This window comes from Hyperolius riggenbachi, chromosome 4 (assembly GCF_040937935.1).
Source record: "Hyperolius riggenbachi isolate aHypRig1 chromosome 4, aHypRig1.pri, whole genome shotgun sequence".
NCBI classification, from domain to species: domain Eukaryota; kingdom Metazoa; phylum Chordata; class Amphibia; order Anura; family Hyperoliidae; genus Hyperolius; species Hyperolius riggenbachi.
The window spans coordinates 122,324,899-122,345,724 of NC_090649.1; the positions used below are offsets into that span (position 1 = coordinate 122,324,899).

At 42.9% G+C, this 20,826-nt stretch overlaps 1 protein-coding gene across 1 annotated transcript in view; it reads left to right on the plus strand.

Moving 5' to 3' along the window:
- DNER (delta/notch like EGF repeat containing) overlaps window positions 1-20,826 on the plus strand; it is a 270,976-nt gene that overhangs the window by 239,086 nt on the left and 11,064 nt on the right. Inside the window, exons 10-11 of the mRNA XM_068280500.1 lie at window positions 14,420-14,533; window positions 17,471-17,602. Coding sequence (XP_068136601.1) covers window positions 14,420-14,533; window positions 17,471-17,602 — 246 coding nt within the window. The remainder of the gene's footprint in view (window positions 1-14,419; window positions 14,534-17,470; window positions 17,603-20,826) is intronic.

Genomic DNA, 20,826 nt, shown 5'->3' on the forward strand with positions numbered 1-20,826 from the left:
TTTAAATGTGTTTGCTATTATTTGTGGCCTGTTTCCACCAATGACTTTGCAATTGTCTAAATGCACATTACTGTTTTATGTACAAGCATATCTAGTTCTGAAGGCCATAGTCTTTTTAAAACTAGTTTTTAAAAAAAGGAAAATGTACGATGGTCCAGTTGGTGGCACCATGCCAAGTAAGACTTAATACGGGGAGCTATGAACCCCAAGGGCAGGCCTCGTATAGCCCCTTTAGGGGACAGTGGGGCATATCCACTAAACGGAGTTGTACAATTGATGGTAATTTTACCAGTGCTTATGCAAGTTATGTAGTGTGTGTTGCTCAAATAGCACAACTCAACACATGGAATGTCAATATCACAATATGGCATTTGCGTACGGCTATGTTACTGCAGTGTTATGAATACGCCCCCTTGACTGATGGGATTAATTCTGTGTCCCCTAATAACAGCTGCTGAATATGTGTCAGAGCTATATGAATGTATTAAAGTGAGACTGAGGTGAAAATAAACTGATGAGATAAACAATTGTATTTATCCTCCAACCCCTAAAAATGACTTTTTTTTAGATATCCCATGGTTGTATTTCATATTTGAATGTTTTGTTGTCTCTGCTCAGTGGCAGCCTATTAAGTGTCCCTAAATGAAAATACATGAACTATTGACCTTTTTTTCTCCCACTCCTCTCAGAAGTTGTATCCTGCCAGGAAAACTTTTATGGCTGTAATCTGCTTATCATTGATGTTTACAACATTCCCGACAAGCTACCGACAAGACAGAACCTGTCACTTCCATGCTTAAAAATGAACACTTTCAGGCAACAAAATAAGACAAGGAAAACAGTCTGGTTATTAATATGTTTACACTGTACATACACGTTTATCTCATCATGTCACATGTCGCCTCGGGTACACTTTAAGGATAACCTCTAAAATGTATTTGTATTAAACTTCCATGCAGGAAATAGGGAATTTATTATGAACTCTGTTTGTCATTTTTGTTGAGTGCTGCCTACCACTTCATCATTATACCCCTATCACAATCTATTTTAGGCTCTTACTGTTATTTAAGCGAGGAAGTCATTTATGCAATCTATGTTCTTGCCCACATTGGTATTAAGGACCTCTTAATGCTTTGTGCCCATTATATTAAGATACGGTAGTGAAACCATCAGTTAAGAGACCGGTCTAACAACACCCTCATTTATTTAGCTACCAAGCACGGTTTTTATTTATTTTGAGCTGGCGTCTGTTGCCAGAAGTGCCGCGCGTGAGGTACGATGAACAGGGACCAAGGCTTTGATATATCTGTTTGATGTTTATTTGTAGTCATTTCATTATGTAGATTAATGCAAAGATACGATGGAGACAAAGAAAACAGGCTGGGAGCCAGGAGACATATCCAAGCTTTAAAGGAATAAAACACATTAACATGAGAAGGATGGAGAAAATATTATACTGGCACTCTTCCGAAAACTGAATTTATTTACCATAGAAATTGAAATCTGGGTTTACAAACTGTTCTGGTGCTTATTTAAAGTGTGTCAGCAGCAGCAGTGATTCAGTAATGTGGATTCACTTACAGAGATCTCCATCCTGTTTATTTCTTTGTAGTGTGTTTCTAAATGCACTCTATTGTACTGTCATTGCCGTTTTGCTCTTACTGCCAGCTCGGCTGAGGGGCTGTCAGGCAGAATGGGGGGCAAAAACAGGGAGGAAGTGTAATTTTGTCTGACATGTACAATCCTTTGCAGTAACGATCCACAGCAACCCTGGTGGCTGGTACCCTAGTAGTTAAAGTGGACCTGAATTCTTGCACAGGACAGAAGGAAAACAGAGAAATGCACCCTGTAGGTATTTAGAGAGTTTAGCCCGTCTAATCCCCCCTTATCTGTGATCGAGCATAAGTTGTAATTTGAACCCTCAACTGCGTCAGCTGACCGCCACGGCAGAGAGCTAATTGGCAAACACAGGATGTTAACACTATGGGCTTGATTCACTAAAGCGTGCTAACACTTAGCGTGACAGTGATAAGCCTCTTTGCACGTGATATCATGCGCGTAAAGGTTTGCGCGCGTAAAGGTATGACTTCCCGTGAATGGCGTTACGCTTTGCGCGCAAAGTATCGTTATCACATGCTAAATATCATTATCACGTGAAGCCACTGCAGATCACCCGAACGGTATGTAGATAATGAATTATTATAGTATACAGTACATTATGCGACGCACGTTAAACTTTGCACGAGCCATATTACATTAACTCACATGTTCATGCAAGCACCATTGCTGATTTCATTGCCAAACTCTATCTTTTGATTGCGTGAAGCGCCATAGCTTTCAAGGGCATTCCGCACTTAGCGTGTGAAGCGTAACGCCATTTGCACGATAAAACTTAACACGCGAACTAGGGCTGCACGATTTTGGGTAAACATTGAAATTGCGATTTTTCTGTCAGAAATTGTGATTTCGATTTTTTCACGATTTTTTCCAAAACAAGCTTTAGCTTGTCCTAGTGTACAGTGTCGTGCGCAGCAGGTTTTGGGGGGGGGGGGAGGACTGGGGTGCAGCGGCATAGCTAGCATAGTAGCCCCAATATAGGGAGTTTAGTTGCCCCAGTGTGGCTAGTATATTGCTCCAGTATAGCTAGCATAGTGTCTCAGTATAGATAGTATAGTGCCCGGCAGTATGGGTAGGTAGTGCCTCATTATAGCTAGTATAGTGCCCAGTATGGGTAGGTAGTGCCCCAGTATAGTTAGTATAGTGCCCCAGTATAGCTAGTATAGTGCCCAGTATGAATGGGTAGTGCCCCAGTACAGCTAGTAAAGTGCGCAGTATAGGTAGGTACGCCGTTGCGGCCATGCCCGCGCCTGGCCATGATCCGCTTACCACAGCCGCTGCGCCGTGCCACTGAAGCAGTGCATATTTATGATGTTAATGAGCCGGGCAGCGGGGGGAGGAGAGTTCAGTCCAGAGCGGCACACAGCTTCTCCAATCGCTGGATACCGATGGTATGACGGCAGCGGTAGGCGGAGCTGTACTAGAGCGTACAGCTCCGCCTACTGCCTCCGTCATTCCATTGCTATCCAGCGATTGGAGAAGCTGTGTGCCGCTCTGTACTGAACTCTCCTACCCCCGCTGCCCGGCTCATTAACATCATAAATATGCACTGCTTCAGTGGCACGGCGCAGCGGCTGCGGTAGGCGGATCATGGCCATGCGGCCAAGCACTTAAAGACCGAAAACCGCCGGATCCAGACGATCCCAAAATCGTCTTCACAGGAACCACGGTTTCGGTTTAAAACCGAGAAATCGTGCAGCCCTAACGCGAATGGATGGAAACTGTTTGAGCGCATAATGCTTTAGGCGCATACAAAGCCTTTACACGTGATAACTGAGTTATCATGTTTTAGTGGATCAAGCCCAATGTCTGCTTCCATGAAAGCAGGAAGTAGAAACACTGCAGATTTATTGTACAATTTGTATCAGCTGTAGCAAAGAAATGTTTTTCTTTAAAGGTTATTATGCTGTTGCATATTTTTTAGATCACAGAGGAAGTTCTGAGTTCAGGTGAAATTTAAAAGAAACTTGAAGTGATACAAATATGGAGGTCACCTTTTTGATTTCCCTTATTGCTTAAAAAAAAAAAAATTTGCAGATACCCAGTTGTAATGCTGATCTTTAACTGTTAGTAGTTTGTCTCGCATCCCTGGAACATGCATTTCATCTAGTGGAGTTGACCTGTGACAAAGCTATGGAGCCGTGGGCTGCAGTGCACATTTTACACTTTCCTCTCCCCCAACTTAGCACTGTATGTATAATAACTGCATGATACAGACCACAGAAACATGGCTTTCCAAGGCTACACACTGTATGAGAGAGGTGTAAGTAGACAAATGATTGCCACTATTCAAAGTACATATAGAGGTGATCCACCTGATACCAATCAAGAGTTACTGCAAAGATTGGAGGAAGGCTCCATGTGGGACCCTCAGGTCCAGGGACTTTGGGGTGGCCGCACCCTCTGCATCCCCTATTGGTGCGACACTGCAGTTGGCTTAAGTTAGAACATATGATCTGTATATTGTGGATGATGATTGTAGATACAAAGGAACAAGAAAAAGATTGGGAAGAACTTTGACATTTTGAATAAATCTGCAGCCAGTCTCAGATGACAGATGTTTCACACTGCAGATTTCCCACAAAGACTTGGACACATCACCTTTTTGTTGGTGGAGACAACGTAAAATTCTAGCACAAAGGAAATCGAATGTTACCATAGTTTTACCATGGGCTAGTGAATCAACCTACTGGTTTCTAGGTGCATATTAATATACCGTATATGGAACAGTAAAAAGGGATACTTAAGTAAAAAAAAAAAAAAGATTTTTACTCACCTGAGGCTTCCCTCAGCCCCCTGAAGCTGAATGGTGCCCTCGCAGCCTCGCTCTACGCTATAGCAGCATAGAGGGTGATATAGCGACAGCCGCCGACAGGCTGGGAACGCGTGTGATTCCTCGCGTTCCCAGCCTGTCGGCGGCTGTTGCCGAACCCGGAAGTAGTTTTTTTTGGCTTAAGTATCCCTTTAAAGTGTACCCGAGCTGAAGCTTGGGTGCAAAATTAGATACTTATCTAAAGAGAGAAAAGCCTTGTGATCCTATTGAGGCGTCCCTCGGTGCTTTGATGTCTTCCATCGCTGAGCGCAGCCCCCTGGAAGACATTGTTGCTAATCATATGGGGGCCACGCAGATCCTCTTCCTGCAGTGCAGCAACGCAGTAAGCCAGACATGTACAACATGCGTAGCCGTGCTCACACGCTACTGCATGGCTGCACTAATGACGAGGAGGAGCACAGCTCCAATTTGGAGCCGCGCTCAGCGTTTGGAGACATTGGAGCACCGAGGGAAGCTTCAGTAGAATCCTGAGGCTTCCCTCTCTTTAGGTAAGTATCTCATTTTGACTTAGGATCACTTTGAAGTTGTATTATTTTCCCAAAACTAAAATTTGAATAACTACTCTTAGATAATTAAAAGAACATTTGAAAGCATCCCCAAGCATTCTCTCAATGTTATACCAAAATGCCCATTTTATCCATCAGTGCAACCACAGAAAGTCTCCTCCTTGAAGATCTCTGTGTCCATAATATATGTTCTTAGTGTACAGCTCAGTTCGAGCCACATCACAAAAGGTCCATTTGGAGAGGACAGTGCAGTGGCCATTGCAATGGTGTTTTGTGCCTGGATGGAGTCTGGCAGGCTTCTGTGGGAAATGCATCTGCTGTCCAGAATTTTGCATTGTGGATTGAATGAATACAGGGTCTGAATGAATCGTATTAATAAATAGGAGCTGTTCAACTGTCTGTTTTTGTGTTTCACTGCAAGACACCAAACGGGCAAAAAGGTGTCTGTGCAGTGTGAGCCAAGGCTTAAAGGGAACCTAAACGGAGAAGCATATGGATTTTCCTTCTAAAATAATACCAGTTGCTTGACTCTCCTGCTGATCCTGTGTCTCATACTTTTAGCCACAGCCCCTCAACAAACATGCAGATCAGGTGCTCTGACTGAAGTCAGACTGGATTAGCTGCATGCTTGTTTCAGGTGTGTGATTCACCCACTATTGCAGCCAAGAGATCAGCAGGGCTGCCAGGCAACTGGTATTGTTTAAGGCTGGTTTCACAGTGGGACATTAAAGTCCCACGTTACAGCAGCCAGTAACGCAGCCTAACTCACAGCACTGTAAAATCAATGTGCTGTTCACAGTGCACACGTTGCGTTACATAGTAACGCAGCACATTTAAACAAAGTGCTGCATGCATGGGCGTCCGCAGAAATTTTTCCAGGGGGAGGCAAAAGTGGGGGGAGATAAAGCAAAAATGGGCGTGTCCATGCAACAGAACATGGGCGTGGTCATGGGTGGAGCCAAATATACACGAACTTAGAAGTGGTGGAGGTGGGCCCACCCAGCAAAATGTTAGATGAAGCCCCCTTTTCTACAAAAAATAATGCCCACAATAAATATTTGGCAGGAGCATTCTGAGCAGTAGCAGGAGCATTCCCTCCCACACTGACTAGATCTCAATAATGCCTTCCTGCAGTAAATATTAAAATATGATCAGTTACATCACATCAGCGGCTAAAAGAGCAAATGTCAAATCTGCTACACAAGCGCTGTAGCAAGGCCAAAAATATAACAAAAACCAAATATGCTGAGGACGAGCTACGGCTGAAGAACAGATCGGTGCTAGTCAGAGGATTCCAAAAACCTGTTTGTTTACACAGGCAGCAATGCAGCACACACCACACACACACACACACACACTGCACCAACCAAACACATACCGCACACCACAGTACGCAAACTGCTTACACCATACACACTGCAAATACCACACACATCACATACACCACACACACTGCACAAACCAAACACATACCGCACACCACAGCGCACAAACTGCTTACACCATACACACTGCAAATACCACACACATCACATACACCACCACACACTGCACAAACACATACTGCACACCATAGTGCACAAACTGCTTACACCATACACACTGCAAATACCACACGCATCCCATACACCACACGCACTGCACAAACACATACTGCACACCACAGTGCACAAACTGCTTACACCATACACACTGCAAATACCACACACATCACATACACCACCACACACTGCACACCACAGTGCACAAACTGCTTACACCATACACACTGCAAATACCACACACATCACATACACCACACGCACTGCACAAACACATACCGCACACCACAGCGCACAAACTGCTTACACCATACACACTGGAAATACCACACACATCACATATACCACACACACATACTGTACACCACAGCGCACAAACTGCTTACAACATACACACTGCAAATACCGCACACCGCAAATACCACACACATCACATACACCACACACCTCACAAACCGCCCACACCACACATACTGAACACACCACATACCACAAACCGCTTACACCGCAAATACCACACAAAGAACACACATCACACTGCACAAACTGCACACACCACACACTGCAAATACTGCACACACAGCTCCATATCAATGTGCATTCACTCAGGCAAAAACACACACACACATACATACTGCTTACACCATACACACTGCAAATACCGCACACCGCAAATACCACACACATCACATACACCACACAGACACACACCGCACAAACCACCCACACCACACATACTGCACACACAGCTCTATATCAATGTGCATTTACAAAAACACATATATATATATATATATATATATATATATATATATATATATATATATATATATACAAACATATATACAAACACACACCAGTTTTTTTAAAAGGCTATTTGTTCAGCAGCACACTGTTGTACCTGAAGACTGTTTTGTAGCCTCATCCAGTGCAGGAGAGTGTGACTTTGAGGCTCCAGTGTGCTATATTCAGCCTGGGGATTCTAAGAATGCAGGATAGTGGAGGAGGGGGGGCGTGTACAGGAAAGCCAGTGCTGTGATAACATCTAAAGCCCCTGCTGTGCAGTCTTCTCTCATCTCCTCAGCTGTGTCAGCAAGGCGAGCCAGGGATGCTGAATAGCCCTGGAAGCCATCACTCAGCCTCCGTGGACAACTGGCTGCTGTAGGCAGCTTTCCCGTCCTGTACAGTGTGCTGCCTCAACTGTCACCCCCGAGAGAGCAGCTTCTGTCCCAGCAAATGTGCGGCGCCATATTGTTGTAGCCCAGCACAGAAACAGCAGCTTCTGATTGGCCCTTAGCTCAGAATCAGAGCAGGAAAACATGCCCAGCCCACAGCTGCCGGCCCGTCCAATGATTTACGGATCTGGCAGTGACAGAAATTTACTGTTGGCAAATGGCAACACAGCTGCCCGCCCGTCCCTGCCTGCTATCGCTGATCATCCAGCCACCCAGGGAGAGTGACTGTACCCCTGAGAGCTGTCTCTTACTGGCGGCTCGATACTTCTGGGTTCGGGTGGCTAGGGGGGGGCAGCAGCTGGCCAGGGGGTGGCGTCTGCCCCATTTTGCCATATGTGCGGACGCCCATGGCTGCATGCTGTGCATTATACTAGGCTAGGCCATGTTAGACTGTTTGCACATGCTCAGTAATGTTGGAGGAGGAGGTCTCCCCTCCACCTCTGCGGCCAGCCACATGGCTAATTAATATTCACTGCACTGTGGTGACTCATGGTGGGACTGTAGTGTTGTTCAGATCATGAACAAATCGTTCATTTAATCCGGATCTTTTCAATGATCCGATTCAAATGATCCGAATCCTTAAAAAGTTTCGGACTTCCTATCACTAGCCTGGAGCGGCTGCTTTGAGAGCTGCATAATGCAGCTCAATCTGACGTCCAACTTCAACACCACCATGCGTTGCGTTAGGGGCACGTTATGCGACCATAACGTCCCCTAAAACACAACGTCTTGGTGGGAAAGTAGCCTAAAAGGAAACATCCATATCCCTCTCAGTTAAGGTTCCCTTTAAGGTGGCCACACACCATTCGATAAATACCATCAGTTTTCCCAAAAAATCGAAAGTTATTTTTGGTTTTCTATCAAGAAATCCGATCAAATTTCCTGGTTTATTTATTTATTTTTAAAAATTGGACATGTTGGAAAATTCAGACCAATTTTATCAAGAATTGTATGGTGTGTGATGGATTGTGAAATTGTATTAAACCAGAAAAAAATGTAACTATGTAGTACATTTTTCTCTTGATTTTTCTAACCAACCAATTTTTTCAGAGTTTACGATCTTTTATCCTGAAATTGTGTCAATCTCGTAAATACGTGTGTGGTACATTGAAGATTCCTATTGAAACTTCCGATCAATTGGAAAATTGGATCGGAATGCTCGAATCAAATCAAAATACAAAAATCGTATGGTGTGTGGCCACCTTTAGAAAGGAATGTAAAAAGCGATTTCATGGTGTAAACAACAACTAAATAGCCATCACTATGAGGCAACCAGGGAGTTTGTGTTTGTGAATTTTAGAAGGTGTTCACAATTAAAAGGTAATTGTTATTTAGCAAGACTTTTTCAAGTTCCTCATCAAAAGCCCCCTGTTCTTTTAATCCTATTTGTCAGATCCCTAATCTGTTGTTGTACTGAAGAAAGAGGATCAGAGGATATTTTTTTACATAATTTATTAGAATATTGTTGAAACTTCTTTCTTCCCTACACTAACATCACTGCAACCCTATGTCAGCTGGATCCACTGTTTTCTGTTCCCAAATGTAAAGTTCTATCAGATATATTTCCTGACTGACAATCTGTTACTAGGGAATAGGGATGGTCAACAAGATGCTAATAATTAATGCAGAATTATGCAAATGTTATATTCAAATTTACTGTACGTATTTTGAAAATCAACCAAGCGAATTCCACCTTGGCAGGATTCAATTGTATCACAGGCCCCCTACTGGCCGCACCAGTCAATGCCTTCCAATGTATTTCAACCCACAGACCGACCAACTTGGTGGACGCAATCGATGAGCTGAAACTAGCTGAAATTTGGCACTAGACAGGCTAGGAGGGAGTTTGAGAGCTGCAGTAACACAAACTAAACACTATTTCAGGGTACATAGCTGCCACCACCTCTGTAGGAAAACAGAGGACCTACTCTCACTGATTCTAACACCGGTGAATAAAGCTGTTAGAGCACACACTAGTCTAGCGAACAGTAGTAGCATCTCTTCAGAAAGCTAGGATTCTTTCTGGTTGGCTGAATAATAGGCTGCAGCTGAGAAAATAATTGACTTAAAGTCTTTTATTTATAAATGCAATATAAATAATGAATATATACAGAAAATCATTAAAAGTAATAACTAGAGAATGATAACCCAGTGTAAAATAAAAGGGGAAAGAAAATAAACAGATACTTAAGTTCAGAAGAAATATGCCCATTTGTGGAAGCAAGTTAAAGTCTTTTGTTCCAGATTGAAGGAGGCACCAGCGATGAAAGTAATTGTCTCTTTATTAATCACATCAGTTTAAAAGCAGCAGTATAACAACGACAGACCGCTGTTTCGAGCCATCATGCTCTTTATCAAGTTGCCAAGACTGCAATACAAACATTCACCTTCCATCACTCCTTATATATCATATCAGCACCAATCAGTGGTCAGCGTTTGAATCATCCAATCACAGCGTATAAACAGCACGGAGGACCTGATGGGGAACTGTGTGATACACAAAAATTCACACCCCCTAGGTCAAACCACTCCCACTGAATGTAACTGGTAAAGATTAAAGGGATACTGTAGAGGGGTCGGGGGAAAATGAGCTGAACTTACCCGGGGCTTCTAATGGTCCCCCGCAGACATCCTGTGTTGGCGCAGCCACTCCCCAATGCTCCGGCCCCGCCTCCGGTTCACTTCTGGAATTTCTGACTTTAAAGTCAGAAAACCACTGCTCCTGCGTTGCCGTGTCCTCGCTCCCGCTGATGTCACCAGGAGTGTACTGCGCAGACACAGACCATACTGGGCCTGCGCTGTGCGCTCTTGATGACATCAGCGGGATCGAGGACACGGCAACGCAGGCGCATTGGTTTTCTGACTTTAAAGTCAGAAATTCCAGAAGTGAACCGGAGGCGGGGCCGGAGCATCGGTGAGCGGCTGCGCGGGCACAGGATGTTTGCGGGGGACCATTAGAAGCCCCGGGTAAGTTCAGCTCATTTTTCCCCGACCCCCCTACAGTATCCCTTTAAGTGTACTAAAAGATCTCTCCTATTAAAAATAGACAGTTGTCCCATCTCCCTATCGTTCCTGCTGCACATAGGGAAAGTCCCCATATCACCGCGTAGCCCAAAACCTCAAAACGCCGCTCTCGCCGTCGCCAGCCAATCAGCTGTTCCAAATGCCAGCCAATGGGAGACCTCCGTCTAACATCGCGGCGACCATTACTGCTGCACAATTATTATTATTATTTATTTTGTTATAAAGCGCCAACATATTCCGTGGCGCTGTACAATGTAAGAAAACAAACAAGGGATACATAATGATACAGACAATGATATACATCAGATATGAATACTGATACAAAATACAGAACTGCTGATTACAATAGCAAATTTAACATGATGACTAAAATGTATAAATGTCTAACAGTGTGCAAGCAATTAAATTAATAGCATTCCATGACACAAAAGGGTGGGAGCCCTGCCCTTGCGAGCTTACAATCTAAAGGAATGGGGTGGAAACAAGAGGTGGGGAAGTATACAGTATATGTACAGGCAGTGCATAATTAGGTTATTTAGTGGGTGCATGGTCTAAGCTAGAAAATATGCTTGTTGGAAAACGTGGGTTTTGAGGGAGCGTTTAAAGATTTCAAAGGTGGGAGAGTGGCGGATGTGCTGTGGAAGGGCATTCCATAGGAGGGGTGAGGCACAATGCGGACAATGTGTAGCGGTAACGCACGCATAACTTTGTTAGCACGCATGAGCAAACAATTGCAAATGTAAACCTTCCCGCATATCACATTGCGTGCTAAATGCATAGCACGGCCGTGCTATACATTAGCACGGTTTTTGAATTGAGCCCCAAATCCTATCTTTCCATCCCGTTTGTTGTTTATACAAGCAGTAATAAAGTTTGGTATGTACTGAATAGTTACATATAATTTGTTTCTGGTTGAATACAATTTCACAATCCATCACACACCATACAATTCTTGATAAAATTGATCTGAATTCTCCAACATGTCCAATCTCAAAAAAACAACAACAAACAAATGGGAAATTCAACCCGATTTCTCGATTGAAAACAAATAACAGCTTTCGATTTTTCGGGAGAACTGATTTTTTTTATCGCATTGGTGTAAAATTGGATCTCTTAATCGTATTGTGTGTGGCCCACTGGCCACCTTTTAAGGTTTGAACCTTTTTCTTGCAAGTTTGTTGCATAAATGTCCTTTGAGATGAACTACTATATACTGGGGAGTATAGTTCTATAAAATTATTTAATGTTTATAGTATTGTAGCTTCATCTCTGTCAAAAGACGTGGGGGCTATTTGTTGGGCATTTGAGAACAGTGGATCAATGGGCATGTTGATGGATCCTATGTTATGTATGAGATCCTCTCATACATGCCGGTGTGCACGGGATTTATAAAAAATCATTGATAAAAATACTATGCTAATAAGTTGTTAGTAAACTTTATAGGTAGAAGGCCAAAACGCTCTGAAACTCCCATGAAAACCTACCCACTGGTGCAGTATCAGGTTAGCCAAACCATGAGTTGCAGCAGGTGAAGGAGGATCCGCAGGCACAGTGGGATGGATAAAAGCTGGTACTCTTTATTGAAAAAACACATACAATGACCCGAAAAAAACCACCGGAAAAACTGACGCGTGTCGGGCTCAGAATTCTCCCTTAGTCTTAGTTGAACCCGACAAACGTCAGTTTTTCCTGTGGCTTTTTTGTGTCATTGTATGTGTTTTTTTTTCAATAAAGAGTACCAGCTTTTATCTATCCCTTTTATCTATCCCACTGTGCCAGCGGATCCTCCTTCACCTGCTAGTAAATTTTATGTTAGGTACACACGGTGGCACTTCCTGTAAGATTGACGGGTTGCACAGATTATTTCTGACTTGTCTGATTTGCACCCAGGTGATAAGAGGATTGATTTTGTGAAGTAATGACCTTAAAGAGAATCTGTACTCTAAAATTTTTACAGCAAAAAGCATACCATTCTATTCGTTATGTTCTCCTGGGCCCCTCTGTGCTGTTTCTGCCACTCTCTGCTGCAATCCTGGCTTGTAATTACCAGTTTTAGGCAGTGTTTACAAACAAACTAACCAGCTTGTGATAGGCTCACATAAGCAGAGTGTGTGAGTCATACAGAGCCTGCAGGGGGCCTGGAGAGTGTGTGTATAGCTTCTAGCCAATCACAAGCAGCCCTGCACATTCCACACATTCAAGCCTTAGCCCGACAGAAGGAAACAGATTAGATCATATAACAGAGATAACACAGCCACTGTGCAATTAGGAAAGGCTGCAGTACGCCAAAACACATTAGAACAGGCAAAGGAACTTATAGGATAGAAGAACTAAGGCTGAAAATTTTGTTACAGAGTCTCTTTAACATCGATCATTATTATCAATCTGGAGCAGTTTGGACAAGTACACACAATGCAACTTCTCGTTAGATTACCCATCAATCTGATGGGAAATTGCATCGTGTGTAGCATTAGAGTATTTTACATTGTGTATATCACTGTTCATTACCATTTTAAACACATTTTAAAGTAAATCTGCAGCAAAAATTAACTTATGAGATAGTGAATTGTATGTGTAGTACAGCTAAGAATGAGAACATTAGAAGTAAAGAAAAGAGTCTCATGCTGTTTTCCAGTACAGGAAGAGTTAAAAAAAAACTTCAGTTGTTATCTATGCAAAGGAGCTTCTCTGAGCTATTCCACCCCCTGGATTGAATACAGTGCTGTTTTCTGGAGAATTTAAACAGCCAAGAAACAGTAAAAGACAGCTTGAGATAAGGTTTTACTACAAGAAAGTTCAAAGGGTCATTACTTCTGCACTACACATAGAATCCATTATCTCAAACGTTTTTTTTTCCTTGAAAATTGCTTTAAGTAGTACTGTTTTATTTTTTATTTTTTTACTTTGCGACTGATCTCTTTTAATTTTTTTTATTAAACCTTTTTATTAAACCTTTAAAAAAACATTTAGGCCTCTTTTCCACAGACTGTTGATAGGCAGTGAAATGCCTCTCAAACTCTCACAACTGCTCACTGCTGTCTGGTAACTGCTCACTGCTGCCTGGTAACTGCTTGCTGAGCACACAGCTCAACAGTCCGTGGAAAAGAGGCCTTAAAAAACGACTTCTTCCGTGTGCTACGTTAATCACAGAACAAGGAATGCTCTCCTTCATGAGCTTGCACACTTAGTTTCATGGTGTGGCGTAATGGTATATCCCTGTAAACTTCATTGAAGATGAGTGTTCTATGTATCTCTTGGTTCATTATTTCATCTGTTTTAAATGTCAATTGCTTGAGATTCACAATTGGAGTCATGTGGGCTTCTTGCCTTTTTCTGCTTTTATTCTTTTACGGTTTATTATTGGGAGACCTGTTGTGGGTCGTGTATTCGTTTGTACATTTTTGATGTGCTGACTTTCAATACAAGAATTGTTATCAAAAGAAAAAGGACTGCTCTGACAATGGGGCCACCATTCCTCAGTCACTGCAGTGTGCTCTCCCCTGATTGTTCCATGAACCCCCTTCTTTCTATACTCCATGCTGCATCTACCAGTCTTCAGATCCATTGTCTTAAAGAAATGTATTTACAGTGTATATTTCATATAATTTATTTCTGCATCCTTAATTACTTGTTATCTACATAATTGAAATATTGTATTCCCAGGTCGTCACTGTGAGCTTTACAAAGACCCCTGCCTGAATGTCAGCTGTCAGAATGGTGGGAGCTGTGACAGTGAAGGACTGAACGCCACTTGTGTGTGTGCCTCTGGATTTATGGGTGAGTAAACTCAGAAACTGCAAGCAGCAAAAGCTAATTACGCTCATCCTCTTAAAGTGGACCCAAATTAAAAATACAAGATTTCAGAAATAAAATATATTTTCTAAATTATAATAATAAATAGCAGCCTTTTTTTCAGCTGCATGATGACAAATATAAAATATTTTACATTTATTGGAGGAACCCCTCCCTTTCTTTCAAATTGCCGGGACAAAATCCGGCAAACTGGTGAAGTAGGTGGTGTCCAGCAATGGAGGAATTGCTAATGGCTGCCCCAGTATAATTCTAGTTATGAAAAGAGAAGGGTGAAAAGCATGCACTGAAATGCTCATAGGCTTGAAGGAGTGTTTATGTATCTTTGTATGTGTCAGAGTGGTGCAACTAAATATTTGTAATTAAAAAAAATGTTTGGTTTGGGTCAAGGTAAACTATCGATTAACATGTTTTTTTCAATTTAGATAGGAAATGTTTGGGAAGTGCTGCCAAGTACTGGTGTATACATGTCGCTGCTTATCCATGATTACTGTTATCTAATTCCGTTCACATTTTTCTGACGGCAGTCTGCTGAAATTCTGACAGCAGACTCAGCCATGAGGGAAGGGGGAAAATTCCCTCAGTGTATCTGTTAACTGTGTGTGCAGAGAGCTCAGTCAGAGACAGGCAGAGCTTTCTCTCACAGAGAGCAGAGAAAATGTATCTTATGTGCAACATAAACATTTGTAATACTGTAGTGTGTGAAACCTGATACCTCTTTTCATATAATCTGCTTCAATATTATGCTGTTCTTAGCATGTCAGATTGCAGAAATTCATACAGATTCATTCCTCTGCAAATGAGACTTCCCAAACGTAGCTAAAATCTACACACAACGAATTACAGCTTTTGCCCCTGATATTTAACATGCATAGTAGGAAAATGTTTACACAGCTACATAGACATTATTTGTACATTGTCATTTTAGAACACTTGGGTTCTAAACACTTGGGTACATTATAGTGTTCCTTTAATGTGTGTACACACATCTGATTTGATGCCCGATTGTCGTTCAAATCGCACGTTTGAACGACTTGTCATTCAAACAAAAAGTCGTTCAGATTCCTTTTACATACAGACGACAAAACGTTTGAAATGCTAAGTACAGCTAATTTACATGTCATTTGACTGGTCAATGGACTGCTTAGAACAATGGGCCAGATCAAAAGTCTGATCAAACGACTTGTTGTTTGAATGTCTATTAGTGTCAAAGTAATAGACTTTCAAACAACAAGTCGTTTGTACACATGTACGGAACTAACTGTCGGTTGAACGACAGTTAGTCCACGGATCCGCTGTGCGTATCAGTCAAAACTGCTGCTATCAGTCTAACGATCGAAAGTACACACGTCCAACTGTTGTTCAAACGACCGGTTTGAATGACAAGTCGTTCAGAAATATCAGACGTGTGTACGTACCTTTAGAAGCGTGCATTTCTCCTCTGTGTATTAAATGGGTCACTGCAGTAAATCTAGAGACAATGATATGTACATTATTAATACCATTATACCAAACCATACAGTGTTGCCATGGTTTCAAGCAAGATTATGCAGCACACCTTTTTACGAGTGTGTATTTCAGTTTGGTAAGCAGCCACTTGTTGGAGCTTCTTGAAAAATGACTACTTTTCATAGACATGGTTCTGGAGACAATGTACAGACAGCTCTGGTATGGAAAATAACAATATCAAGCAGTCACAAGACAAAATAACACATACTTCTCCAGGATAATAACTTGAGTGGCTGGGTAGTGTTCTGGTTAAATGGACTCCGAGCAGTGCAGAAACTATGGAAAGATGCATACCATTTTGAAGCTCTCTTTCTCCTCTTTCCAACGATATATAAACCGCCGCCCTACGCCTTTTAGTTTTCGCTATTTTGGCAATCGAAATCCCGGCTGCCGCGATTTCAATCTCGAAAATATAGAAAACTAAAAGGTGTAGGGCAGTGGTTTATGTGTCGTTGGAAAGAGAAGAAAAAGAGCTTCAAAATGGCATGCATCTTTCCATAGTTTCTGCACTGCTCGGAGTCCCTTTAAAGGGAAGGTCCAAGCAAAAAAAAAAAATGAGTTTCACTTACCTGGGGCTTCTACCAGCCCCATGTAGCCATCCTGTGCCCTCATAGTCACTCACTGCTGCTCCAGTCCCCCGCTGGCAGCTTTCTGACCTCGGAGGTCAGGGCCGCATTGCGTACATTTTTACGCATTCCCGCTAGTGCAGGAACATTAACATATACATTTTTACGCGTTAGTGGTGCAACGCATACATTTTTGTTCCTGCACTAGCTGGAATGCGTAAAAATGTATGCAATGCGGCCCTGACCTCCGAGGTCAGAAAGCTGCCAGCGGGGGACTGGAGCAGCAGTGAGTGACTACGAGGGCACAGGATGGCTACATGGGGCTGGTAGAAGCCCCAGGTAAGTGAAACTCATTTTTTTTTTTTGCTTGGACCTTCCCTTTAAGGGCACAACCTCTGACATAGGGAACCAGGATTCAAATCTCGGCTCTTCCTATTCAGTAAGCCAGCACCTATTCAGTAAGGAGACCTTGGGCAAGATTCTCTACCACTTCTACTGCCTATTGAGCGTGCCTTAGTGGCTGCCTCTCAAGCACTTTGAGTCAGTCTGGAGAAAAGCCCTATACAAATGTTTTAGGGTTTGTATGTTTTTTTTTAGCTCCTTGTCCATACATAAGATGTAACACACACTATAAAGCTGTGATAAATTCACTCACCGGAAATGATTTTACATTTGAAATAATGATACTGTTGCTTCTGTTGGCTGCACATTTTCTTTAAATCAACCCCAATAAATATATGGCAGTACAAATCTAAAAAAATCTAATGTGAGTGTAACTCTATATATATGGATGAAACTGGCATCTAAATCATATGTTGTTTCTCTGCAGGGGAAGAATGTGAGATTGATATAAATGAGTGTGACAGTAATCCATGTCACCATGGTGGCACCTGCGTAGACCAACCCAGTGGATACATCTGCCACTGTCCACATGGCTGGGTTGGGGCCACCTGTGAGATCCGTAAGTATAACTGAAGTGGACCTCTTGCTCTTGTATATAAGTTATGTATTATCTGACACAGCAGTTAATCTTGGATCTTCAATTTAGGATGATGTAACATAGTAACATTGTAAAAAAAAAGACATCAGTCCATCATGTTAACACTGCCCTGAACCTGTACATGTCTCAGTTGATTCAGGGGAAGGCGAAAAACCTTGCAATGCCTGGGCCAATAAACCTTAACCACTTGCCCTTCTGTGGCATCCCTGAAATCTGCACTTGAGCTCCTAGGGGTGTAGATACTCGTCCCTCCCTATCACAGGAGGCACCCGCATGCAGCTGTGGTGGCCAGCGGTAGTGCACAGATTGGGACAAGGGAAACATATGTTCCCAAAGCCAAGCTAGATGTCTAATTAGGAATAACCACTGTTGCAATTAACAACAGTGATTATTCCATTGTAAAGGAAATTACCTGTCACTTCCTGCTGGCTGGAATGCAGTGATTCTGCATTCTAACCAGACAGGAGACTGTGTGGGGACATCTGACGCCCCCCCCCCCACCCTCCAAAAAAATGACACAAAAAAGTGACACATTGGGCTTGATTCACAAAGCCGTGGTAAGTCTTTTCACGGTCGCGCTACGTTACAGCCCACGTAACTTTTTTCGTCTGTAACCGCGAATGTGTGTGCAAAATCATGGCCATTTTCGCGATTTCGCTCGCGAAAAATGTTACGCACTTTATAGCGTACGCAAAGCGCTAGCGTGAACGTGATAAGAGTTAGCACGGCTTTGTGAATCAAGCCCATAGTGCTGCAGCAAGTAAAATACATTGTTCAATTGACAGTTATGTCCAGTCTTCATAAAAGCAACTTATTATGATCAAAAGGAGGGTCAGAAAAGGTTTTTTGGGTGAACACCAACATTCCCACTCCAATGGAATTAATATCTGGTACACCTTAGGGTATTAATCAGCAAACAATTGTTATTGATTAATTTTTTATTTTTTTTAGAATACCAAAAGCAACCACTGTAGTCATTGGACATGATTCACAAAGCTTTTTCACCTGATCTATGTTACATGTTTAAGCTCCCAAAGAGCAAAAATATAATATAATTAAAGAGAACCCGAGGTGGGACTCTTACATCGCAATCCCCATAGAGAGGCTGGGTCTGTCTATAGAGCCCAGCCTCTGTTGCTAGTTAGCCCCCCCTGCACGCTGTTAGACCCCATAAAACACAGCCACGCTGGCGACATGCAGCGTGTCGCAGCCGGCTGTGTTTATTTCACTAATGCCAGTCACGCCGCTCCCCCGCCTCCTGAATCGCTTCGGTCCCCGCCCATGTCCCTTCCCTCGCCGCTGATTGGAGGGAAGGGACGCAGGCGGGGACCGGAGCGATTCAGGAGGCGGGGGAGCAGCCAAGACAGACATTAGTGAGGTAAACACAGCCGCATAGAGCAGCAGTGTTTTATGGGGTCTGACAGCGCGCAGGGGGGGCTTTGGAGGAAACTAACTAGCAACAGAGGCTGGGCTCTATAGGCAGACCGAGCCTCTGTATAAGGATTGCGACGTAAGAACCCCGCCTCGGGTTCTCTTTAAGGTAAGAAAAGTAATATTGAAATGAAGCTAATCAGAAACTACTTACTTTGAGTGATTATTTTACTTGTAAATGTGCTGAAAGGTTATTTTTATTAATTAGGTGATAAATAAGACATTTATGAGAAGTTTTGTGAATAGAGCCCCTTGTAGTAAATGGCAATATATGATACCACTCAAACCCCAGTTTCAGTATTGGATGCGATGCCCACCTCTCTTGTCCACATGTCGCTGCAGCCATTCTTGGGCCACTCCATTGTTTTATTACTTAATGTCTGCTTCTGAAATGATTTTTGATAATCTAAAGAAAACTGGTTCAGTCGCTACACAACTGGTACTGAATCAACAAACAAGCACCTGCGACTTTGAAACCGTGTAGCCACACTTTATGGCCAGTGTTGGTAGCAAAACTATCTAGCCATTTGTGCAATATGTGATGGAAGCAATGATGTAATGTGAAGTAATCCTTTCAAACATTAGGGACAGCTAGACTTCCCTAAACTGAAGAGCATCCTTTTTATGTAAAACAAGAGATACAACAACCGAGAGCCCCCAATAGTGTATTACCAATGGTAAGAAAAAATTTCGAATGAAAGTGAAAGGATTATACTCACAAGTGTAGGTTGCCAGGTAAAGGCAACCACTTATAACACATATGGGGATGTTAGGCCTGTCCCCACTCAGGCTAAGAAGTCACTCTCTGTAGTCAGAAAAAACAGGGTGATCACACCCTTCCACCAGGTGGATAGAACTTTGCAAGAAGGAACAGAGGCGCCAGCAGAATAAAAATGTATCATATATAAAACCAATAAAAACGATGGGGGTAAGGGTGGACTTACCTCCCCAGAAGTCACAACGTAACCACTATGTATGGTATAAACAGGCTTTTTAATAGATACTCCAAAAACAGTTGCAACACGTTTTGCGGGTCTTAAGCCCGCTTCCTCAGGCAAAACAGAAAAAGGAGTAACTGTAATACAAATAAAAAGTACCACATTGCTATAACTCACAAGAATATATATATAAAAAAAAATATTTGTTGGGGGAGGGGAAAAACAAAGGGGGGGGGGGGGGTGGGTTGGCTGGTGGGGGGGGGAGGGGAAAGGCAAAGGGAAAGACAAAAAAGGGGGGGGGAAACAATATTTGAACACTATTAAGTCAATACTTGAACTGTACCCTTTTATATATGATACATTTTTATTCTGCTGGTGCCTCTGTTCCTTCTTGCATCCTTTTTATGTGACAAGTCTGGGAAAAACAATCTACCACCTGACCGCTGAAGGGGAACTAGTACCAGGGTAATCCAAGACCTCCAGCAGACAAATGGGGCTCGATTCACAAAGCGGTGATAACTCAGTTATCACGCCTAAAAGACTTTAGGCGTGATAACCTTTGCACTAGCAAAGTTATCACCGCTTTGTGCTCTAACTCGCACGAAGCTACCCCGCGTACACGCAAAGTCCCATAGGGCTTAATGGGAGCTTCGCGCGAAGCGCCGGGTGCTGCGCGCGTGCCTGCGCGCTTGCGCGCGTGCCTGCGCGCTTGCGCGCGCAAAACTTTGCGCGCGGAAAATTCGCGCGAGTTTCTTCTTATCATGCCTAAACTGAGTTTAGGCGTGATAAAGGGGTTTTCACTCGCGTGCAAACACT